General features: G+C 38.3%; 1 protein-coding gene across 2 annotated transcripts in view; it reads left to right on the forward strand.

Annotated features, from left to right (window-relative positions):
* LARS1 (leucyl-tRNA synthetase 1) overlaps positions 1–24,340 on the forward strand; it is a 69,058-nt gene that overhangs the window by 13,975 nt on the left and 30,743 nt on the right. For both annotated transcript variants that reach the window (XM_030827089.1, XM_030827093.1), the window contains exons 5-15: positions 678–815; positions 4,167–4,328; positions 8,169–8,281; positions 9,179–9,242; positions 10,848–10,915; positions 11,015–11,240; positions 14,665–14,752; positions 14,835–14,911; positions 15,419–15,472; positions 16,644–16,784; positions 19,183–19,260. In XM_030827089.1, the coding sequence (XP_030682949.1) occupies positions 678–815; positions 4,167–4,328; positions 8,169–8,281; positions 9,179–9,242; positions 10,848–10,915; positions 11,015–11,240; positions 14,665–14,752; positions 14,835–14,911; positions 15,419–15,472; positions 16,644–16,784; positions 19,183–19,260 (1,209 nt within the window). The remainder of the gene's footprint in view (positions 1–677; positions 816–4,166; positions 4,329–8,168; positions 8,282–9,178; positions 9,243–10,847; positions 10,916–11,014; positions 11,241–14,664; positions 14,753–14,834; positions 14,912–15,418; positions 15,473–16,643; positions 16,785–19,182; positions 19,261–24,340) is intronic.

A 24,340-nucleotide genomic window follows, 5' to 3' on the forward strand; every position in this document is an offset into this window, starting at 1 on the left:
CCTCCCCTCTCTTGACAGTAATCTTTAAATTGAGAAACAATGTTATTAATGTTATCCAAAATGATAACACATTATGTTTCCTATATCTTTATATATCTAATATATACAGTATATAGTATACTATATTGAATATTCTGTGTGTTGAATAAATGCTTTTAGTAAATGAGGTAAAATACTACTTTATAAATTAGTGAATTTTGAGGTACATGATTTATACCTTTTATTTTATTTTATTTTATTTTATTTTTTTGAGACATGGGGCTCATTCTTGCTTTGTCGCCCAGGCTAGAGTGCAGTGATGTGATCTCGGCTCACTGCACCCTCTGCCTCTTGGTTTTAAGCGATCCTGTCACCTCAACCTCCCAAGTAGCTGGGATTACAGGCGTGTGCTACCACACCCAGCTAATTTTTATATTTAGTAGAGACATCATGTTGGCCAGGCTGGTCTCGAACTCCTGACAAGTGATCTGCCTGCCTCAGCCTCCCAAAGTGCTGGGATTATAAGGCGTGAGCCACTGCTCCCAGCCTCTGTTTCAGTTTTCTGTAGTGGAGCCACATATGTATCAATATATTGCAAAAAATTTCAGAGTCAATTTTAGTTGGCAATAAAAACAGTAAAAAACTGAAATTGTGTCTACCTTGATTTTGAACTTCATTATCTCTAATATTCGTTGTAGGCATGTGCTGATAAGTTGAAAAGAGAAATAGAGCTGTATGGTTGCCCCCCTGATTTTCCAGATGAAGAAGAGGAAGAGGAAGAAACCAATGTTAAAACAGAAGATGTAATAATTAAGGATAAAGCTAAAGGAAAAAAGGTTTGATAGTGGTTGATATTTATGTTGGTTGAAGTTTTATTTTTTCTGATTTGCATGTGCATTCCCAGTACTAGCACAGTGCCCAACACATAAAATGTACTAGATAATTTTTTTAAAGTATCAAAGCAAAAAATTATCTTTCTGGCCGGGCGCAGTGGCTCAAGCCTGTAATCCCAGCACTTTGGGAGGCTGAGGCGGGTGGATCACGAGGTCAGGAGATCGAGACCATCCTGGCGAACACAGTGAAACCCCATCTCTACAAAAAATTAGCCGGGCGTGGTGGTGGGCGCCTGTAGTCCCAGCTACTCGGGAGGCTGAGGCAGGAGAATGGCGTGAACCCGGGAGGTGGAGCTTGCAGCGAGCCCAGATGGCGCCACTGCACTCCAGCCTGGGTGACAGAGCAAGACTCTGTCTCAAAAAAAAAAAAAAATTTTTTTTTCTGACTTTCCTATTTCCTTTCTCCTCTTTTTTGAAGTAATTTTAGATTTACAGAAGAACTGCAAGATAGTATATAGATGTTACATCTTATATAACTATGATACTACTTTTCAAATTAAGGAGTTAACATTAGTACAGTAGTATTTACTAAACTACAGACTTTCTGGATTTTACCAGTTTTTTCACTAAAGTCCTTTTCTCTTCAATGTCCAATCCAGGATCCCACATTGCAGTTAGTTGTCATGTGTCCTTATTATGTTTCCTTAATCTTTTCTATTTTTCGTTTTCTTCCATGACCTTTATACTTTTAACAAATACTGGTCAGATAATTATAGATTATGCCTCAGTTTGAGTTTGTTTGATGCTTTCTCATCGTTAGACTGAGGTTATTGATTTGGAGGAAGACTATTAGGTAATTTGTCGTTCTCAAACATTAGGGAGTATATGATACTGATATATCTTATTATTGGTGATGTTAACATTGATCATTTGGTTAAGATGGTGTCTGCCAGGTTTTTCTCCTGTAAAGATTTCATTTTTTTTTATAATTAATATATATTTTGGGAGAGATCTTTTGAGGCCATGGAAATAATACTGTGTTTCTTTTTAAATATTTGCTCATTAATTTTAGCATTCATCAGTGGATCTTGCCTACAACAATTATTACTGTAGTCTTCTAATTGTGATTTTCCATTTTCCTCGTTCTTTTCATATTTATTATCTATAATTCTTCTGAAAGGAAGAGCTGTCCTTTCTCCCCCACTTACTTATTCTATCCTTTCCATGTCATATGGATTCATGGATATTTACTTTATTCTTTAGGTTATAAGCCAATACCATTGAGCTTTTTGTTTTTTAAGAGATGGAGTCTCACTATGTTGCTGGCCCTCAGCTCCGGGGCTCAAGCTGTCTTCTCACCTCAGTCGCCTGAGTTGCTGGAACTATAGGCTTGTACCTCTGTGCCTGGCTGTTGGGTTGTTTTTGTGTGTGTGTGTGTGTGGTTGTTAATAACACCGTAATTTGTTGTCAAATTGTTCTTTTTCATTAGAATAAAGCTAGAATAAATAAATTGTTCTAGCTTTGGCCATTGGGAGTTTTTTTTAGCTTGGCTCCTGTGTCCATTAGACATTCCCTCATTTTCCTTTGTTCAAAGCGCTTTCTTATCTTACTTTATGGTGTCACAAGCTGTTCCAGGCTTGTATTTTCCATGATTCAACCAAGGAATCAACCACTTCTCCAAGGTTTCTTTTATTGAAGAATGGTATTCAGAAACTAAGGTCTGAGTGCTGGGTCTGCTCATTGCCTGGGGATATCACTGCTTCTAGGCACTCTCAGTGGAAAGAGCAAGGAAATATATTTATGTCTGCTAAGCCATGCATACACATCTGTTTTTATTTCTTTATCTATTTGAATGTTTATTAAAAAACAAGGAAGTTCATATTGATACCCCTAGCTCCATTTTAGCACCATGGGTCTCATTCTAGCATTTTCCCTTGGCTTATTCGTGACTTCTTACTACAACAGTGAGAAACTTGGCTCTCATTACCTATAGTATATTTATTTATTTGTTCAGTCCTAGACTACTAGTAAAGTAGTTTCAGAATTGCCAACCTATACCCCTGGGAGAAACAATTTTACTGACGAAAGTACAGTGTTTGTGTGTAATTCTTTTTGTCTTTAGAATCTAATCACACTGTTTTCCAAAACTGCCTAGATCATCTCCTTTCTTCCCTCCCCCTTGAGTGTGGTTATATCATATATTTGTAATGCAGTTAGATAGATTTGTCACAGTCTGCATTCCTCCTTAGGTTCCTTCAGCATCCTGGTTGAATTTTTTAAAAATTTGCGTACCATAAAATTTACTTTTTTTTTTTGTTCGTTTTTTTCAAGACATAGTCTTGCTCTGTCACCCAGGCTGGAGTATAGTGGCACAGTTTTGGCTCACTGCAACCTCTGCCTCCTGGGTTCAAGCAATTCTCATGTTTTAGTCTCCCAAATAGCTGGGATTACAGGCGTGTGCCACCATGCCCAGCTAATTTTTGTATTATTGTTATTATTATTATTATTGTTGTTGTTGTTGTTTGAGATGGAGTCTCTGTCGCCTGGGCTGAAGTACAGTGGCACAGTCTTGGCTCACTGCAACCTCTGCCTCCCGGTTCAAGCGATTCTTCTGCCTCAGCCTCCAGGGTAGCTGGGATTACAGGCGCTTGCCACCATGCCCAGCTAATTTTCGTATTTTTAATAGAGACGGGGTTTCACCACATTGGCCAGGCTGGTCTTGAAGTCCTGACCTCATGATCCGCCTGCCTCGGCCTCCCAAAGTGCCTGGCCCAAAATTTCCTCTTTGTGATGTATAATTCTGTGAGTTTGAAAATGCCTGGAGTCATGTTTCTACCAGCACAGTATCATATAGAGCAGTTCTGTCACCCTCAAAATTTTCTTATGCTGCCTCATCATAGTGTTACAGTTTAACCAAATTTCCTGCCTTCAACTTCTGGCATTTGGTTGTCTTTTGGATATTCATAATTTTTGGAAAAGGAGGAAAGTCTTGTGAGTGGCCTCTTTATAGATAAATAACGTAAATGTGGTAATAGGATAAAAGAAACAGAAGGTCTGGTATTGAGATCTTATCTTCATGATGGGTAGTTCTTTACGTTGCCATCCATTTAGTTATTATTGGTGCCAGTGTCTTGGCGGATATCTTGGCTATATAGTTTGACAGACTAAATTAGTACTATTTAGTACAGACTAGTACTATTAGTACAGACTAATAGTACAGCTAATTCCTGCAGTGTTCTGATGTATCAGCATTATTTTAGAATGTAAAAAAATTACATTCATTAATATCTTGGGTCATTTTCCTGGAGTGTTGGTTATTCTTTGATCGAGTTTATTTTTCTCCATTATTTTCAGAGTAAAGCTGCTGCTAAAGCTGGATCTGCTAAATACCAGTGGGGCATTATGAAATCCCTTGGTCTGTCTGATGAAGAGATAGTAAAATTTTCTGAAGCAGAACATTGGCTTGATTATTTCCCGCCACTGGCTATTCAGGATTTAAAGAGAATGGGTTTGAAGGTATGTCTATAAAGAAAATATGAGGAAAGCATTTACAAGTATGTGCTTTTTTATCGTACTTTGCTTTATTGTGCTTTCCAGAAATTGATTTTTTTTTACCAATTGAAGATTTGTGGCAACCCTGCATTGAGCAAGTCTAGTGGCACCATTTTTCCAACAGCATTTGCTTACTTCATGTCACATTTTGGCAATTATTTTAATATTTCAAACTTTATTATTATCTGTTATGGTGATCTATATTCGGTTATCTTTGATGTTATTATTCTAATTGTTTTGGGTTGCCACACACTGTACCCATATAAGATGGCAAACTTAATTGGTAAATGTTTGTGTTCTGACTGCTCCGCTGACTGGCTTGTTTCCCTCTTTCTCTCCTTGGTTTTCCCCGTTTTATAATAAACAACAATCTTGAAGCTAGTTATTAACCTTATAATGGCCTCTTAAGTGTTCATGTGAAAGGGAGAGTCGCATGTCTCTCATTTTAAGTTTTTAAGTAAAAAGCTATAAATGATTAAGCTTAGTGAGGAAGGCATGTTGAAAGGCAAGATAGGCTAAATGCTAGGCCTGTTGTGCCAAACAGTCAGCCAAGTTATGAATGCAAAGAAAAGTTCGTTTTTTGTGTGTGTTTTGAGATGGAGTCTTGCTCTGTCACCCAGGCTGGAGTGCAGTGGCGTGATCTCGGCTCACGGTAACCTCCGCCTCCCGGGTTCAAGCTATTCTTCTGCCTCAGCCTCCTGAGTAGCTGGGATTACAGGTGTCTGCCAACACGCCTGGCTAATTTTTGTATTTTTAGTAGAGACGAGGTTTCACTATGTTGGCCAGGCTGTTCTTGAACTCCTGACCTCAGGTGATCTGCCCATCTCAGCCTCCCAAAGTGCTGGGATTATAGGCATAAGCCACTGTACCTGGCCCAAAGAAAAGTTCTTGAAGGAGATTAAAGGTGCTTTTCCAGTAAACACTTGAATGATAAGAAAATGAAGTGACCTTGTTGCTGATATGGAGAAAGTTTGGTCCATATAGAAGATCAAACCAGCCACAACATTTCCTTCAGCCAAACCCTAATCCAGAGGAAGGCCCTAACTCTTCAATTCTGTAAAGGCTGAGGGAGGTGAGGAAGATGCAGAAGAGAAGTTGGAGGCTAGCAGAGGTTAGTTCTTGAAGTTTAAGGAAAGAAGCCATTTCCATAATAGAAAAGTGCAAGGTGTAGGCTGGGTGTGGTGGCTCATGCCTGCAATCCCAGCATTTTGGGAGGCCAAGGTGGGTGGATCACCTGAGGCCAGGAGTTCGAGACCAGCCTGGCCATCTGGGAAAACCATGTCTCTATTAAAAATACAAAAATTAGCTGGGTATGGTGGTGGGCTTCTATAATCCCAGCTACTTGGGAAGCTGAAGGAGGAGAATTGCTTGAACCCAGGATGTTGCAGTGAGCTGAGACCGCGCCATTGCAACCCAGCCTGGGCAACAAGAGTGAGACTCTGCTGCAAGGTAAAGCAGCAAATGCTGATGTAGAAGCTGCAGCAAGTTATTTAGGGGATCTAGCTAAGATCATTGATGAAAGTGGCTACACTAAACAACAGATTTTCAATGTAGACAAAACAGCTTTCCTCCAGTGATTAAGATGCTGTAAGACTTCCATGGCTAGAGAGAAGTCAGTGTCTGGCTTAAAGGATGGGCTGATTCTTGTTAGAGGCTAATGTGTCTACTGACTTTAAGTTGAAACCAGTGCTCATTTACCATTTGGAAAATTTTAAGGCCTTTAAGAATGGTGCCAAATCTACTCTATGCTCTATACATGGAAAAATAAAGCCTGGGTGACAGCACATCTGTTTAAAGCATGGTTTGGTGAATGTTTTAAGCCCACTCTTGAGACCTACTGCTCAGGAAAAAAAAAATGTTTCTTTCAAAATATTACTGTTCATTGACAATGCACCCAGTCACTCAAGAGCTCTGATGGAGATATACAAGGAGATGAATGTTTTTATGCCTGCGAACACAACATTCATTCTGCAGTCCATGAATCAAGGAGTCTTTTAACTTGTAGGTCTTCTTATTTAAGAGATACATTTTATAAGGCTATAACAGTCATAGATGGTAATTCCTCTGATGGATCTGGGCAAAGTAAATAGAAAACCTTCTGGAAAGGATTCATTGTGGAAAGAATTCATTGTTCTAGATGCCATTAAGAACATTCATGATTCATGGGAAGAGGTCAAAATATCAACATTAACAGGAGTTTGGAAGAAGCTGATTTTAACTCTTATGGATGACGTTGAGAGGTTCAAGACTTCAGGGGAGGAAGTTACTGCAGATGTGGTAGAAATTGCAAGAGAACTAGAATTACAAGTGGAGCTTGAAGATAAGCCTGAATTGCTGTAATCTCATGAGAAAACTTGAATGGATGAGGATTTGCTTCTTATGGATGAGTAAAAAAAGTAGTTTCTTGAGATGGAGTCTACTTCTGGTAAAGGTGCAGTGAACATTGTTGAAATGACAAAGATTTTGAATATCACACAAACTTTAGTTGATAAAGCAGTGGCAGGTTTTGAGAGGATTCACTCCAAATTTTTTTTTTTTTTGAGATGGAGTTTTGCTCTTGTTGCCCAGGCTGGAGTGCAATGGCATGATCTCGGCTCACTGCAACCTTCACCTCCTGGGTTCAAGTGATTCTCCTGCCTCAGCCTCCCGAGTAGCTGGGATTACAGGCATGCGCCACTACACCTGGCTAATTTTGTATTTTGTATTTTTTTTTTTTTTTTTTTTAGTAGAGACGGAGTTTCTTCGTCTTGGTCAGGCTGGTCTCGAACTCCCGACCTCAGGTGATCTGCCTGCCTTGGCCTCCCAAAGTGCTGGAATTATAGGCGTGAGCCACCATGCCTGGCCCACTCCCAGTTTTGAAAGTTCTATTATGAGTAAAATGCTATCAGACAGCATCACATGCTACAGAGAAATCTTTGTGAAAGGAAGAGTCAATGGATGTGGCAAACTTCACTGTTATCTTAGTTTAAGAAATCGCCATAGCCATCACAACCTTCAGTAGCCACTTCTCTGATCAGTCAGCAGCCATCATCATTGAGGCAAGACTGTCCACCAGCACAAAGATTACAACTCACTGAAGGCTCAGATGTTTATTAGCGTTTTATAGCAATGATGTATTTTAAAATTAAGGTATATACATTGTCTTTTTAAATATAACTTTATTGCACACTTAATATAATTCAATATAGTATAAACGTAACTTATATATGCCTTGGGAAATCAAAAAATTTGTGTGACTTGTTTTGTTGTGGTGGTTTAGAACCAAACCCACAATATCTCCCAGATATGTCTGTGTATTTGTGTGATTATATGAGATTTGGACCAACTCCTAATTTTAGAATAATATATTTCCCCTGTATGCCACTAAAGAATTAGTACTGTTATTGTTAGACTAGAACCTAACATTGCTTATGGGTCTCATAACAATGAATACTTCACTATTTGTTGAATTAGAATGTATATTGACATATTAACAATTAGTAGAAAGGAACTTTATTCAAAGAATATGAAGAAGCCCAAGTTTAACTTGAATATTTAGGAATACATAAAGGTAGGATTAAATGTTTCTTCTTATTATAGCTTCTATATCTCTGTTAATATGTATATGTATATGCTTAAAAACATACTTTAAGTAAATTAAGGTAATAATTGTGATATACTTTTAATAGTGGAACTTGGAAAATTTTTTTTAATAGTTGATCTGATTCCAAGTTAGAAGAGTAAATAATTGATTCATAGGAATTCTTCTTCAAACAAAATTTGTGTATTTCTCAATAATTGCCTTTTAAAATTTTCCTTTTATAGGTAGACTGGCGTCGTTCCTTCATCACCACTGATGTTAATCCTTACTATGATTCATTTGTCAGATGGCAATTTTTAACATTAAGAGAAAGAAACAAAATTAAATTTGGGAAGCGGTAAGTTTGTTGTACTTGAGCATAATAAAGCAAAAATCAGTTGGGCACGGAGGCTCATGCCTGTAATCCCAGTGCTTTGGGAAACTGAGGTGAGGGGATTGCTTGAGGCCAGGAGTTTGAGACCAGCCTGGGCAACATAGCGAGACCATATCTCTTTATATAAAAAAAAAATTAGCCAGGCATGGTGGCATGCACCTGTAGTCCTAGCTACTTGAGAGGATGGGGCAGGAAGATTGCTTACATGAATAAATAAATACGTTGTAGCCAACCTTTTCCCATTATCTTTCTGTTTTTAAAATACGTTGTTTCTATTCTTTTGTGGCCTTTGTTTTCCTTTTTTCCTTACCAGTGTCTTAATTTCTCTGAGCTGCTTAGTGTTTATGACAGGTATAACCAGGGAGAATGGGAGGGTGGGCTTTTATCATCTTACTAAAGATTCTGTTCAGTATTCCCTGCCAAGCAGAAAAGTAATCATTTGATTTGTGTTTTATTTTATACTTCGTTCTGTAAATTAAGATTCTTCCTTGATTATGTAGATTAATCAAGGAAGATAACTTAAGAAATGAAAATAAGTTATCTTCCTTGATTAATCTACATAATCAACTTCCTTGATAGTTTCATTTGTTAAGTCAATTTATGTTTTATAATCTTTTGTTCAATACCACAAATCCAAGATCAGTGTGTATTTTTCAGTGGTATTACCTTTGACGAAGGTAGAAAGCTTTCATTAAATAAGTAGTTTGACAGTGGAACTACCATAAGAGTACACATAATAGATACAGATATCTACTCAGAAATTCTAGTTACAAGACATGTAAGAAATTAGGTGCAACACAGGCAAATATGGATAAACGTGAATATTATAATAATGTTTGTAACTTTTTATTTATTTTTTAGGTATACCATTTATTCTCCAAAAGATGGACAGCCTTGCATGGATCATGATAGACAAACTGGAGAGGTGATTATTTGTGAGACAGAGTAGCTATTATAATAATCCTTAATATGACCACAGAGTTTAAGAAATAGAAACCTAAAAATAACTTCTTTGTAGTGCTGAGGGATATAGTCCTGATACTCTGGTGGATATGAAGAGGAGATAGAATATCAATACAGGTACCTGTATCTTGTGTAGTACCTAGCTACCCTAAGAGTCATCTGAGGACAGCTGCATCAGTTTGTTACAGGAAAGCACATTGTTTAGCCTCACCCCAAAATTGCTGAATCAAAAGTTCTGGGGGTGGGGCCCAGGAATATCTTTTTTTTTTTTGAGATGGAGTCTCGCTCTTTCGCTCAGGCCGGACTGCAGTGGCGCTATCTGGGCTCACTGCAAGCTCTGCCTCCTGGGTTCATGCCATTCTCCTGCCTCAGCCTCCTGAGTAGCTGGGACTACAGGCGCCCGCCACCACACCCGGCTAATTTTTTGTGTCTTTAGTAGAGACGGGGTTTCACTGTGTTAGCCAGGATGGTCTCGATCTCCTGACCTCGTGATCTGCCCGCCTTGGCCCCCCAAAGTGCTGGGATTACAGGTGTGAGTCAACTTGCCCGGCCTCCCGGAATATCTGTTTACGAGCTCTCAATGTGATGTATATGCATGCTAATGTTGTGAAGCACCATCTGGAAAATAAACAGCTCTAAAAAGAAAGCATGGGGAGAGGTAATAAGATATGTGACTAAGATTTGATGTACACAGATTCCAGTTATATTTGCTTTGATCATGTGCCTTCTTGCTTATTTCCAAAGTACTTCTAGCCGTGCCTAGAAGTTCATTCTAATTCCTGTAGAACACATTATTAACATTATTCTCTCAAATACTTGAATAAATCAAGAGTAAGTGATTTGGCTAAATCCATGGCACAGTAAAAATCAATGACAATGCCAGCATCTGAACTTATGATTCCCTATGATTGCATCATTCTTTATTACCGTCTTTGAACATATTTTCAAAATCAGCCTTCAATTTTGATGTAACTTATCTAAGTGAGAGTTGATCAAAATTTTAAAGGATTTGAGAGACTTAAGACCCAGTAAAGTTTTAATATAGCCAATGGCAGCAATATCCTAGATTTCAGTAATCCTTTGTAGATTTTTCAAAGCATTTTTCATCTGTTATCTTGTGTGTTCCTCAGGACAGTCCTATCTGAGATACAACATCCTTATTTTACCGATAAGGAAAGGCTTAGAGAGATTATGACTACCTTGGGTCTAACCATTAGTAATGGAGCAAACTAAGTTTAGAACGCACATTATCTCTGACCTCTGGTCTAGTGTCTTCCTTTGATGACTACTATGTGGGACATGCCCTGGGATGGAATTAGGGTTGATTGTGTCTTCTCACCTTCATTTTGGCAAACACTATTTTGGGTGATTACTCCAAATCTCTCTTAACATACTGGACTTCTTTGTGGGTATGGTTAGCACACCACTGGCAATCTCTTCTCTGGAAAAAAAAATTAATAATGCAAGAACCCATTTTAGGGATTTGAATCAGATCTCTCACATAGATTAGCAGGTTTAAAGCAAGTCTTTTTTTTCCTTCAAATTTTTGTATCGTTTATTTGCTTAGGGTGTTGGACCTCAGGAATATACTTTACTCAAATTGAAGGTGCTTGAGCCATACCCATCTAAATTAAGGTAGGTTTGCCAGAGTAATTGCTTTATCATTTCTGAACCATCAGATAGTTGTTACAGAGTTGACATGTTTTTACATCAGTATTTGTTTTTTTTTCTCAGTGGCCTGAAAGGTAAAAATATTTTCTTGGTGGCTGCTACTCTCAGACCTGAGACCATGTTTGGGCAGACAAATTGTTGGGTTCGTCCTGATATGAAGTACATTGGATTTGAGACGGTGAATGGTGATATATTCATCTGTACCCAAAAAGCAGCCAGGAATATGTCATACCAGGGCTTTACCAAAGACAATGGCGTGGTGCCTGTTGTTAAGGAATTAATGGGGGAGGTAAGTTGGATAGCAGATTTTTTATTTTAATGCATAAATTTCAAGGAAAATTTCAACAATGAATATTGAGAAAAGAGCATTACAACCTTAAAAAATGAGGTGTACATGCAGTAAAGTGTGTAAGTCTTGTGTGTTTTGGTGCATTTTCGTATGTATATACACTTATGTAAGCACCACCTAAATCAAGATATAGAACAGTTTTAGCACTCCAGAAGGCTTTCTCATGTCCATATCATTAGTACTTACCTCTCTCCTCCAAAGGTAACCACTGCTCTGACTTCACCAAAGATTAGTTGTTGTTCTTGAACTTTACATAATGGAATTGTATAGTCTGACTGTTTTGTGTCTGGCTTCTTTTGCTTAACATTATGTTTGTGAGATTCATACATGCTGTAGGAGTAGTTCTTTTTTTATTGTCGTGTAGTATTCGTTGTATGACTGTATCATGAAAATAGCATATTTGATTTTTAGGTTTCAACTCGGTAAATATCTGGTTGAAAAATATAGGCAGTCCTCCCCAAGAGATTTAATAGCTGCATTAGTCATTATATTATTTTAAAAATACTATTACCTAAATTCCTGGTAATACTAAATTTGGAATTGTAGCTGCCTTTTTTTTTTCGTGTGAAGAAAGTCTTGGTTGATATTAATTAAATATGGATGGTTACACGTTCATCTACTTTATTTTATTTTTATTTTTTATTTTTTTTGTAGACAGTTTTGCTCTTGTTGCCCAGGCTGGTGTTCAGTGGCGCGATCTCAGCTCACTGCAACCTCTGCCTCCTGAGTTCAAACGATTCTCCTACCTCAGCCTCCTGAGTAGCTGGGATTACAGGTGCGCGCCACCACGCCCAGCTAATTTTTTGTATTTTTGGTAGAGACGGGGTTTCATCATGTTGGCCAGTTTGGTCTTGAACTCCTGACCTCGGGTGATCCACTCACCTCGGCCTTCCAAAGTGCAGGGATTACAGGCGTAAGCCACTGCACCCAGCCTTATCTACTTTATTATCAATATTTCTGAGTGTGTTTAATTCCATTTAGTGAATGCCGATGTTTGGTATCTTAAATAATTTTTTAAAAAGAAAAATGTGAGTAGAGTAGCATCTCAATTCTTTTAAATTGAACTATTTTATTCCTTATTTAATACTTTTTAATTTAATTGCAGTATATTTACAAGTCTCAAAATTCAAAAAACACAAAAAGATACAAAAGTTCCACATTCTAGAGGGAGGTAGTAATATATCTATGTCTTGTGTATTCTGGTAATATTTCATGTATACACAAGGGAATACACACATAATCTTTGTCCCTGTTTTTACACAAATGGCAATATACTTTATATGCATTGTACCATATCTTGCTTTTTTATTTGTATCTTGGCAATCATTTTGTCAGTACATAAACAGCTTCTTTATTCTTATTTTTTATAGCTACATAGTATTTCATTGTTTGGCTGTACCATAATTTACTTAGCCATTCTCTATTAATGGATATTTGAATTGTTTCCTGCCTTTTTCTGTGAAAAGCAGCACTGCCACATCTCCTTAGTTCCTAATGTTGGAATTTTGTCTGAGAAGTTCTTGGGAACAGTATTAGGGACACATGTTTTCCTATTCTTAATGCAACTTTTCTCCCTGTTAATTTGAGCAAATTCTGGTGTGAGGGACATGGATGTTATAAATTGCAAAATAGTTTCAACCTTTAAAATGGTTATAATATTTAGCTGTCATCCATATGACTGCAAATTCTGTAAGGGCAGGTTATATGTATATATATGAATAAAAAGGGATGGGTGGGAATTATGTGGAAGGGAAAAGTGTGTTCCTTAGCTAGAGCAAGCAGCTGCAAATTCTTTGTTGCCATCTGAGAATTTGGCTCTAAAATTGCTTAATCTTTTGGATTTTTTCAAGTGAAATTAGAACTATCCTTTTACTTTGTCTTCATAATTACTATTTTAAATAGATATGTAGTACCCATTCTTGTTCCTGTAACATATTTTGTTAAATCATTTTTTCTATCATTGAAAGCTTTAGTTGTTTCCAGGCTTTCCTAGTATAATTAACTCAGCATTGGGTAGACTTGTTTAAGAAAAAATAATTAGTTGTTGTTGAGTCTGAGTTACATGAACATTTTGTGGCTTTTGCTGTGGATTCCTGTATTTTCTTCAAGGAGTACAATGTCACAAACAACGTATTAGTGTACTCATGTCATCATAACTGACAGATTTAGTTATTATAATTATTAAAAATTATTTTTCCTGGACGGCACGGTGGCTCATGCCTGTAATGCCAGCACTTCGGGAGGCTGAGGTGGGTGGATCACCTGGGGTCAGGAATTCAGGACCAGCCTGGCCAACATGGTGAAACCCCATCTTTACTAAAAATACAAAAATTAGCCAGGCGTGGTGGTGCATGCCTGTAATCCCAGCTACTTGGGAGGCTGAGGCAGGAATCGTTGGAACCTGGGAGGTGGAGGTTGTAGTGAGCCGAGATTGTGCCATTGCATTCCAGCTTGAATAACAAGAGCAGAACTCCATCTCAAAAAATAAAATAAAAATAAAAAAATTATTTTTCCTCTGGTAGGTATAAAGCATGTGTTTTGTTTTACTTCATATGTATTTTATTTATATTCTTTTCTTTATTTTTTGAGACGGGGTCTCGCTCTGTCACCCAGGCTAGAGTGCAGTGGCAGGATCTTGGCTCACTACAACCTCCACCTCCCGGGTTCAAGCAATTCTCCCGCCTCAGCCTTCCGAATAGCTGGTCCTACAGGTGCATGCCACCACACCTGGCTAATTTTTTGTATTTTAGTAGAGACGGGGTTTCACCATGTTGCCCAGGCTGGTTGCGAACTCCTGAGCTCAGGCAATCTGCCTGCCTCAGCATCCCAAAGTGCTGGGATTACAGGCATTAGCCACCATGCTCAGCCTATATTCATTTTTTAATTGACAGAAATTGTATTTATGGTACACAATATGTTTTGAAATATATATACATTGTGAAATGGCTAAATTGAGGTAATTAACAAATTCATACCTTACGTACTTACCATTTTCTGTGGTGAGAAGAATTAAAATTTAAATCAGGTGCAGTGGTGTGCACCTGTAGAGCCAGCTACTTGGGAGGCTGAGATCTCAGGATTTTGAGCCTGTAGAATGCTATGATAGTGCCTTTGAATAGCCACTGCACTCTAGCCTTGGCAACATAGCAAGGCTCTGTCTCTTAAAAAAATCTACACAGCAATTTTCAAGTATAAAATGCAATGTTATTTCCTATAGTCACTATATTGTACAATATAGCTTTTGAATTTATTTCCATATATTTTTGATTACTAGCTTCTCAGGGCTTAAAATATTAACATAGTTTTAATTCCAATGGTCACAATGAATTACTTCACCTTTTATATTGATTTTTTTCTTATGCAGGAAATTCTTGGTGCATCACTTTCTGCACCTTTAACATCATACAAGGTGATCTATGTTCTCCCAATGCTAACTATTAAGGAGGATAAAGGTAAAGAGTTTATTTATTTCTAGAAATATTTTGGTAATCACGTTTTGGTTCTAGTTATTAATTCAACACTTTGTTTTATAAGGCACTGGTGTGGTTACAAGTGTTCCTTCCGACTCCCCTGATGATATTGCTGCCCTCAGAGACTTGAAGAAAAAGCAAGTAAGTATCTGAGTTTCATGTTTATATTTCGTCCTCACCATATCATTTCTTAGATACTGCTGAACTACACTGTGGGACTAGGCTAAAAAGCTATGCATTTATCTTTGAACTGCTACCTCTAACTTGTTTCTTGATGTTTATATATTTTCTGTGGTTTGAATTTTAAATATGTTGCACAGAATTTTGAAAAAGTTTTCTGATATTCACATTTTCATTGAAATCTGGCATATGAACCTCAATTTAAGTGATATGTGTATGTCTATGTACATTTTTGCTTTTGGCTGTATAGTTTCATTTAGGCTATTCACTATAACTTTAGCTACTAAATTTTTGAAGGTTACAGATCCCTTTTGAGATATTTGGCAAAGTTAGAAAATTGCTCTCTATGGAGAGGAGAACAAATAGAAACTTTAAAGAAACTTTTAAGAAAGTTTGGAGGTTGCTTCTCTCAATGATTCTACCAGTAAAGTGTTGATCATTAGTGTTAACTTGCAAATTTTTCTGTAGGCCTTACGAGCAAAGTATGGAATTAGAGATGACATGGTCTTGCCATTTGAGCCGGTGAGTACATAGATAATTCAGAATATTCACATCCATCTCTTTATCAGAGAAAAAGAAGAGCTAACATGTTTTCCTTATAACAAAATTAATTGGTGGAGTACGAAAATAAGAGAGCGTTTGCTTAAGGATTTACTCACTTTAATTTGATACCTGCTGTGGTAGATAAGAGCAAAAGGAAAACTAACAAGCATTTTCTTACCACCTGGCACCTGCAGTTCTGGAACAAATAGCTTTTTAGCATCACCAATTTTATAGTAGCTTGCTTTGCTAGTATGATCAGTTTCCTGGCTTCTGAAGATAAAATTTTGCCCTTTTCATAAATGTTTATTTGTAACCATAATAACTTTAACAAAGTCCTATACAACTCTGTTTTATGTTTCTTGTATTTTCATGTTAGTATCTATAGAAGAAAAACTTTTAAATTCCTAGCAAATGATTTTCATTTCATGAAAGATCCAGAGGAATTAATATAAACCAAAAGCACAACCATCCATGAAACTAGTTGTTTACATCAGGAGTCCCCAACCTTTTTGGCGCCAGGGACTGGTTTTGTGGAAGACAATTTTTCCATGGACCAGCAGGGTGTGGTAGAGGAATGGTTTTGGGATGAAACTATACCACTTTAGATCATCAGGCATTAGATTCTCATAAGGAGCAAGCAACCTAGATCCCTCCATGCACAGTTCACAATAGGGTTCGTGCTTCTATGAGAATCTAATGCCACCCATGATCTGACAGGAGGTGAAGCTCAGGGGGTGATGCTTGCCCGTTGCTCACCTCCTGCTGTGCAGCCTGGTTCCTAATGCCATGGACTGGTACCGGTCCACATCCTTGGGGTTGGGAACCCCTGATTTACATCATTTTGCTAGTTTCAGTATGAATTACTTAATTATATGCCAGTGGAGGATAGAGTGTTGGGAAAGGTGTGCGTCGTGGGGGAAGGGCATTGGGGGTGTTGGTACACAGAGTATGGGTGGTTCCTGTGGAGAGTAGGAGGACAAATTTACATCTGGAAGTTAATCACTCTGTGATTACTTAATGTGTGGCAGTGTCATAATGACATATACAATCTGAAATGACTTAATTGGACATTAGAGGCAAAAGGACTTGTGCCCTGTAGAGCTGTGTGTTCAGTCAGTGTGAACACATTCCTGATTGCTGTTTGCTGCAGGTGCCAGTCATTGAAATCCCAGGTTTTGGAAATCTTTCTGCCGTAACCATTTGTGATGAGTTGAAAATTCAGAGCCAGAATGACCGAGAAAAACTTGCAGAAGCAAAGGAGAAGATATATCTAAAAGGATTTTATGAGGGTGTAAGTAATAATTTTTTTTAGTTTTATTTGAGTTACTCCATGCTCTGTGCTTTTCTTAATTAGAAAAAATGTAGAAAAATTTAACATAGTTTCAGCTATACATTGATTTGAGAGCTTAATTATGAGAATGTATTCTATTTCCAAATTTCTAATTTTTGTTTTTATTATGACCTTTGCCTAAAAGCATTTTCAGAAATTGTCTTTTTCGTGCCTTCTAGGAATCTCTATGGAGTGAATTTCTTTTTTTTTTTTTTGAGACAGAGTCTTGCTGTTGCCCAGGCTGGAGTGCAGTGGCGCGATCTCGGCTCACTGTAGGCTCCGCCCCCCGGGGTTCACGCCATTCTCCTGCCTCAGCCTCCCGAGTAGCTGGGACTACGGGCGCCCGCCATCTCGCCTGGCTAATTTTTTGTATTTTTAGTAGAGACGGGATTTCACTGTGTTAGCCAGGATGGTCTCGATCTCCTGACCTCGTGATCCACCCGCCTCGGCCTCCCAAAGTGCTGGGATTACAGGCGTGAGCCACCGCACCCGGCCTGGAGTGAATTTCTTGACAAGATATTTCAAATTAGTTCATATTATTATGCAGTAAACTTCAAAGGTTTATTGAATGGAGAATACCTGGTCCCTTCTTTTGCTCTTTTAGTTAAGGAGTTCATATTTTAGATAAGCAGTTTTATTCAGCCCATTAATTTATTTATTAATGTCTACTAAATGCCAGGTGAGTTCAACAAACATGTTCTGAGCCATTCTTTTCTCCTAATTGTGCATATGTTAATGTGGTTTACATTTCCATGGAAAGAAGGCTAGGCTAGAGAACATAAAAATCCAAACAAGTTGTTAGGTGCTTCAGATTCAAATGAAGATTTTTAAGGACATCAACAAGAGTGTTTTTTAGTTTTAGCTTTCCTACATTTTTCTGGATAACCAAGAATTGGTTACATATCTTTTTTTTGAAGTGACACATATTTTGAATGATGATAAAAGCAACACTTATGTAGCACTTATATATTAATTTACTTAATTCTGAAAATAACCCTATTCTGAAGTAGGCACTCTTATCTCCAATTTACAGATGAGGAAATGGAGGCATAAAGAGATTAACTGATTTACTTGAGATTAGCCAGATAGCCATTGGGAACTGGGATACAAACTAGGTAGCCTGGCTCTGGGATTTACATTTGTGTGTGTGTGTGTGTGTGTGTGTGTGTGTCTGACAGAGTCTTGCTCTGTCTCCCAGGCTGGAGTGCAGTGGCGCAATCTCAGCTTACTGCAGCCTCCAACTTCTGGGTTCAAGCGATTCTCCTGCCTCAGACTCCCGAGTAGCTGGGACTACAGGCACGTGCCACCATGACTGGCTAATTTTTGTATTTTTAGTAGACACGAGGATTTCACCATATTGGTCAGACTGGTCTCGAACTCCTGACCCCAAGTGATCTGCCCACCTTGACCTCCCAAAATGCTGGGAGTATAGGCTTGAGCCACTGCACCTGGCCAGATTTGTGTTCTTTTTTTTGTTTTTTTTGAGGCTGAGTCTTGCTCTGTCACCCAGGCTGGAGTGGAGTGGCTCAATCTTGGCTCACTGCAACCTCTGCCTCCTGGGCTCAAGCAATTCTCCTGCCTCAGCCTCCCGAGTAGCTGGGATTATAGGGGCCTGCCACCACACCCAGCTAATTCAGATTTGTGTTCTTCATCACTGCACTTATTAAATATAACTTTATAATGTTGGATTAAATAGATATTGAAGTATTTTGGTATGTTAGAGGTTTAGAATGTCAAAAGAGAATGCATGTCTTTTCTACCTAAGATAGAAACAATTTGAGAGAAATATAAGAGTCATGTAGATGAAAATAAGAGTCATGTAGGTGAAAATACCTGCTTTATTACCAGAGAAAGCTGGAAGGTGATTGAGGCTTAATTGATGGCAACAATAGATAAGCTAATACTTTGCCCTAGAATGTAATTGGCCTACTGAAAAAAAGACAGAGGTGAAAGAGTAGGCCTCCTTCTAAGAGCAAGCTTTATCACATGGCCAGGCAAAGAATACTCACCTGCAGCAGGTGGGGTTAGAAAGAGGAGCCTAATGAGATGAAGCTGAATATGCTTAGTTCCTTCAGAAACCACCAGGAATGAGGTGAGTGAGTGTAATTGAAGTCTGTCCATGTGGAAACTTAAGAAGTGGAAGTGAGTATTCCTTCCTAATCATGCTCACACTAGGTATCTCCGTGAAACCTAGTGAGGTGGGTATCACTGACAGAACGATAAGTGTGTTATAAATATTAGTTATCCATGCTATACCAAAATGAAAAATTATCGTTATAAATATGATAAGTTTCATATTTATATGAAGGCAGATTCTAACTGTTTTATATGTGGTTTTTCTCCCTTCTCATCCTTTTAGATCATGTTGGTGGATGGATTTAAAGGACAGAAGGTTCAAGATGTAAAGAAGACTATTCAGAAAAAGATGATTGACGCTGTATGTGATAGGTTATGCTCTGAAGGCTGTTTTAGAAGAGCTGTTAGTTATTAGACTTGACAGTGTTATTAGCAGTGAGTTCTATAGTATAACCTGGAGCTGTAATAAAAATATAGTTTTGCGGCAGAAAATAAACCTATTTACACTTAACTTGAACATCCCATCTATAATGTTGATAAAGGTAGTGTTCTAAAGTCGATGTGTGCATAGCATGTATAGAGAACTTTGATGATATTTCTGGCAGTGGCCATTTTAGTTACTGGTAGTTACAACCCTTTCTTTCTGTGGTGTTTCTGTCATCCTCCTCTCATCCCTCCATTTTTGTTATAACTCTCTTCTATTTAGCTGAGTTAACCCCTTACATTTTTATTTTTGACAACTTTGTATACCCATAATACAGAGAGACAATGGTCTGTTAGGCTTATTGAAATAAAAAAGCAGCAATTTCCTCATCACTTTTCCATAATTTAAATTTCTCTTCCTTGAAGGGGGTAACATTTAATCGTTTTAGTATTGATCTCTAGCTCTTTTTTTTTTTTGAGATGGAGTTTCGCTCTTGTTGCACAGACTGGAATGCAATGGCGCGATCTCAGCTCACTGCAACCTCCACCTCCTGGGTTCAAGTGATTCTCCTGCCTCAGCCTCCTGAGTAGCTGGAATTACAGGCATGAGCCACCATGCCTGGCTAATTTTGTATTTGTAGTAGAGATGGGGTTTCTCCATGTTGGTCAGGCTGGTCTCGAACTCCTGACCTCAGGTGATCCACTCGCCTTGGCCTCCCAAAGTGCTGGGATTACAGGCATGAGCCGCCGTGCCCGGCTTATCTCCATCTCTTACAGATCTCTGATCTAAATGCTTGTAATGTGATTTTTTTTTTTTTTTCAGGGTTAGGTATCAGCCACTAACCTCCTACTCTTGGCAGGAGTAGGAGGAAGATCAAGGTTACACTCTTTCCCCTACTTTTTGTTTTCTCTAACGTCCCACATTTATTGGTATATACTACTCCATACCCTGTCTTCTCTGTACACTGTAGTTATAACAAATGTTAGATCAATAGTTATTATTTACATTTTTGAGACATGCCTTATCCATAAATGCAGTATACAATAATTTTTCGTCCTCAGCTTTTGATTTTCCCTGGGATTCATAATTATGTTTATTTTTTAAAAATTCTTTTTTTTTTTTTTGTGACGGAGTCTTGCTCTGTTGCCCAGGCTGGAGTGCAGTAGCGCGATCTCGGCTCACTGCAAGCTCCACCTCCCGGGTTCACGCCATTCTCCTGCTTCAGCCTCCCCAGTAGCTGGGACTACAGGCGCCCACCACCGCGCCCGGCTAATTTTTTGTATTTTTAGTAGAGACGGGGTTTCATCGTGGTCTTGATCTCCTGACCTCGTGATCCACCCACCTCGGCCTCCCAAAGTGCTGGGATTACAGGTGTGAGCCACCGTGCCCAGCCTTACAAAATTCTTAAAATAAACTTATCAGTACTCCATTTCTCAGCTCTTTTCCAACTGTCTATTTCTTTTCTTACTCAGTTGAAACACATCAGTGTGCTTTCAGTTCCATCTCAGAGAGAGCTCTTCCAGAGCTTTCTGGCTTTAGTCTGAACTGGTTGCTTACTGTCCTGATGCACAAATCTTGGATGTTCCTCCACTATTACTAAGAATACCCTTTGCTCCTCTTGAGCTGGATCTCCTGTTTCCTTAATCCCATGTCTATGTCCTTCTTATATTCTTTCTCATTTTGGTGAAGCTCTGCCTCTGATAGCTTTTCTGAGAAAGGGTACCTGGAAGGTAAATTGTTGTGACTTTTCATGTCTGAAATATGTCGTCTATCTTTATATTGGATTGCCTGGGTATAGATTCTGGATTGGAAATAATTTTCCCTTAAAAACCTGAGGGTATTACCTCATCATCTTTTGGTTCATTGATGCTATTAAGAAGTTGAAAACTCTTCTGGTAGTGACTGATGTTTTTGTAAGTAACTTGTTTCCCCTGACTTTGGAGGCTTGTATAATCTTTTTTCTCCCAGTATCCTGAAATTTCATGATTTGCCTTTGGTGTAGGTCAATTTTCATCCATTCTACTGGGTGCTTGGTGGGCTCCTTCAATTTGGAAACTTGTGTACTTCAATTTGGGGAACATTTCTTGACTTTTTTCTTGATTACTTTATTTTTTTCTTATTCTCTATTTTCACTTTTTGAATTCCTACATTCAGATATTGAACCTCTTAGATCCTAGCAGTCCTGTTGGTCCTTTTTGTGGGATAGTCCCTCATCATTTTCTTTCTGAGCTTTTCTTTACTATGTGCTTTTATTTACTATTTGTGTGTGTGTATGAATACAAATTTATAAGAACTTATTTTTAAAGAATCGTATGGAAAATTTCAAATGTATAAAAAAGTAGAGAGTAGAATGATAAATTCCTGTAATACCTATCACCCAGATTCAATAATTACTGATTTGGGGCCAGTTCAATAATTGATTCTTATTTTCTGATTGATTTTTCTTTTTTTTTTTTTTTTTTTTTTAAGAGACAGTGGTCTTGCCATATTGCCCAGGCTGATCTGGCTTTAGGCTCAAGTGATCTTCCCACTTCAGCTTCTTCAGTAGCTGGGACTACAGGCATGTGCCTCCATGCCTGGCTGATTTGTTGTAGGATGCTGTTCTTGTTTCATAGACGGGACATCTTAATCTTATTTCTCTGAGGAAGACTGTTGATATATAATATATTTGGGTGTAAAAAGAAATGTTTTTGCATATGGGTAGGACATGTCACTAGGCTTCTTCACTGGGGGAGATCTAGAAAGGGCCATTTGGGCCTTGGTGACTCCCGGATGTTGTTTTTTTAGTATTTGCTTTTGGGTTTGTTAGATTTCCCTACAGAAGATTCTGCCATTCTCTAGCTCAAAAGATCTAAGTGGCCAGGCACAGTGGCTCACACCTGTAATCCCAGCACTTTGGGAGGCTGAGACGGGTGGATCACTTGAAGTCAAGTTTGAGACAAGCCTGGCTAACATAGTGAAACCCTGTCTCTACTAAAAATACAAAAATTAGCCAGGGATGGTAGTGTCTGCCTCTAATTCCAGCTATTCGGGAGGCTGAGGCACGAGAATCGCTTGAACCTGGGAGGCAGAGGTTGCAGTGAGTCGAGATGGCGCCACCACACTCCAGTCTGGGCGACAGAGCCCTGTCTCACAACAAACAAAAAAGTCTAAGCAACTGAGCATTTTGGGAGTTGGATGGGAGAAGATAGCTAGGAATGTGAAAGTGCTGACTTTCATTTAACTCCCCTATTTTTACTATGATACTTGTAACTTTGTCTCTAGTTCAGAGACTTTCTTACCTTTTCCAGAGAATTAGCCTTTTTTTTTAAATTTTTTTGGTTGTGGCATAGGTAGGGGCAGTATATGGGGTTCTAACCTCTATTTTATTTTATTTTATCTTATATTATTATTATTATTTTTTTTTACCATTTCCCAGATACCCACTTCTTTAAATGACTTTAGTTGGTGCTCCTCTTTTCAGTCTCACCTTATCTCTCTCTTCTCTTCTCTTTCTTTTTTTTTTTTTCGGGGTTTTGCTCTTGTTGCCCAGGCTGCTGGAGTGCAATGGCATGATCTCGGCTCACCACAACCTCTGCCTCTTGGCTCAAGCGATTCTCCTGTCTCAGCCTCCCAAGTAGCTGGGCGTTACAGGTGTGCACCACCATGCCCAGCTAATTTTGTGTTTTTAGTAGAGACAGGGTTTCTCCATGTTGGACAGGCTGGTCTCAAACTCTCGGCCTCCCAAAGTGTTGGGATTACAGGCGTGAGCCACCACGCCCGGCCCTTATCTCTATTTCTAGAGCTATTTAATGCCACCAATTTCTGAGTCTCTTTCTATTTAATGCCACCAATTTCTGAGGTACTAGAGTACAGAGTGGATTGCTTTTCAGCTTTTTCTATTGTTATCTTAGGATTCAGATAGCTTTTTAATTTCTGCTAATATATTTGTCATTCATGTTGCTTTTTTGTTTTCAAAATTCAGTTAATACTTTTTCTTCTCTCATTCATTTTGACTTTGTAGGTTCATGCCATTTGTAAAACCCTCTTTGTTGTCTTTTTATTGGAATTTTGAGAGGGAGTTAAATGTCTGTTTTTAATCTACCATCTTTAAACCAAAATTCCAGCTATTTAATTTCAGCATGAAGAATTGCATTAAAAACAGAGCAGTGAATCATTTTATGAATAATAATGCTGGATTTTATTTTTAAAAATTATCCTAGCCTAAAATGTTTAGGATCATCATAGCATTAAGAGAGATTTATATTTGGTAAGAAGTCAAAAGCATCGTCAATTTTCATGCTTAAAGTATTTAGGATCATAATAGCATTAAGAAAGATTTATATTTGGTAAAAAATCAAAAGCATGGTCAGTTTTCTAGTGGAAATTTTTCATGGCACTATAAATCTTTAGTAACAAGATATTCTATGTTTAGTCTTTGTATATCTTTTTTTTTTTTAAGCAGTAGTTTATAAGAAGGATAAAAAGCTGCCATAGGGCTGTGCACAGTGGCTCACAGCTGTAATCCAAACACTTTGGGAGGCTGAGGTGGAATACTTGAGCCCAGGCGTTCAAGACCAGCCTGGGCAACATAGTGAGACCCTATTTCTATAAAAAAATTAAAAAATTAACTGGGTGGGTTGACATGTGCCTGTAGTCCCAGCTACTCAGGAGGCTGCAGTGTAAAGTAGAAGGGTCACATGAGCCCGGAGGTCGAGGTTGTAGTGAGCCATGATAGTGCCACTGCACCCCAGCCTGGGTAACAGAGCAAGACCCTATCTGTCAAAATAAAAACAAAACAAAAAAAACACAAAACCCCAAAAAACTGTCATAGGAAGCCCAACCTTCAAACCATAGGATTCGAAACTGCTAACCATCTTTTGTGTGTTTTTTTTCCTTTTTGTTCACTTTTTAATTTTTCACTGAAACGAAATAATCAGTAGCTAGAGAAAGTGATCCACTTGATGAAGATTCATGCCTTTTTAAAAGCAAGTGTTACATAGGAGGAAAGGTAGAAGATAACTGACCCTGGGAAGGC

The sequence above is a fragment of the Nomascus leucogenys genome, chromosome 2, assembly GCF_006542625.1.
Source record: "Nomascus leucogenys isolate Asia chromosome 2, Asia_NLE_v1, whole genome shotgun sequence".
Classification (NCBI taxonomy): Eukaryota; Metazoa; Chordata; class Mammalia; order Primates; family Hylobatidae; genus Nomascus; species Nomascus leucogenys.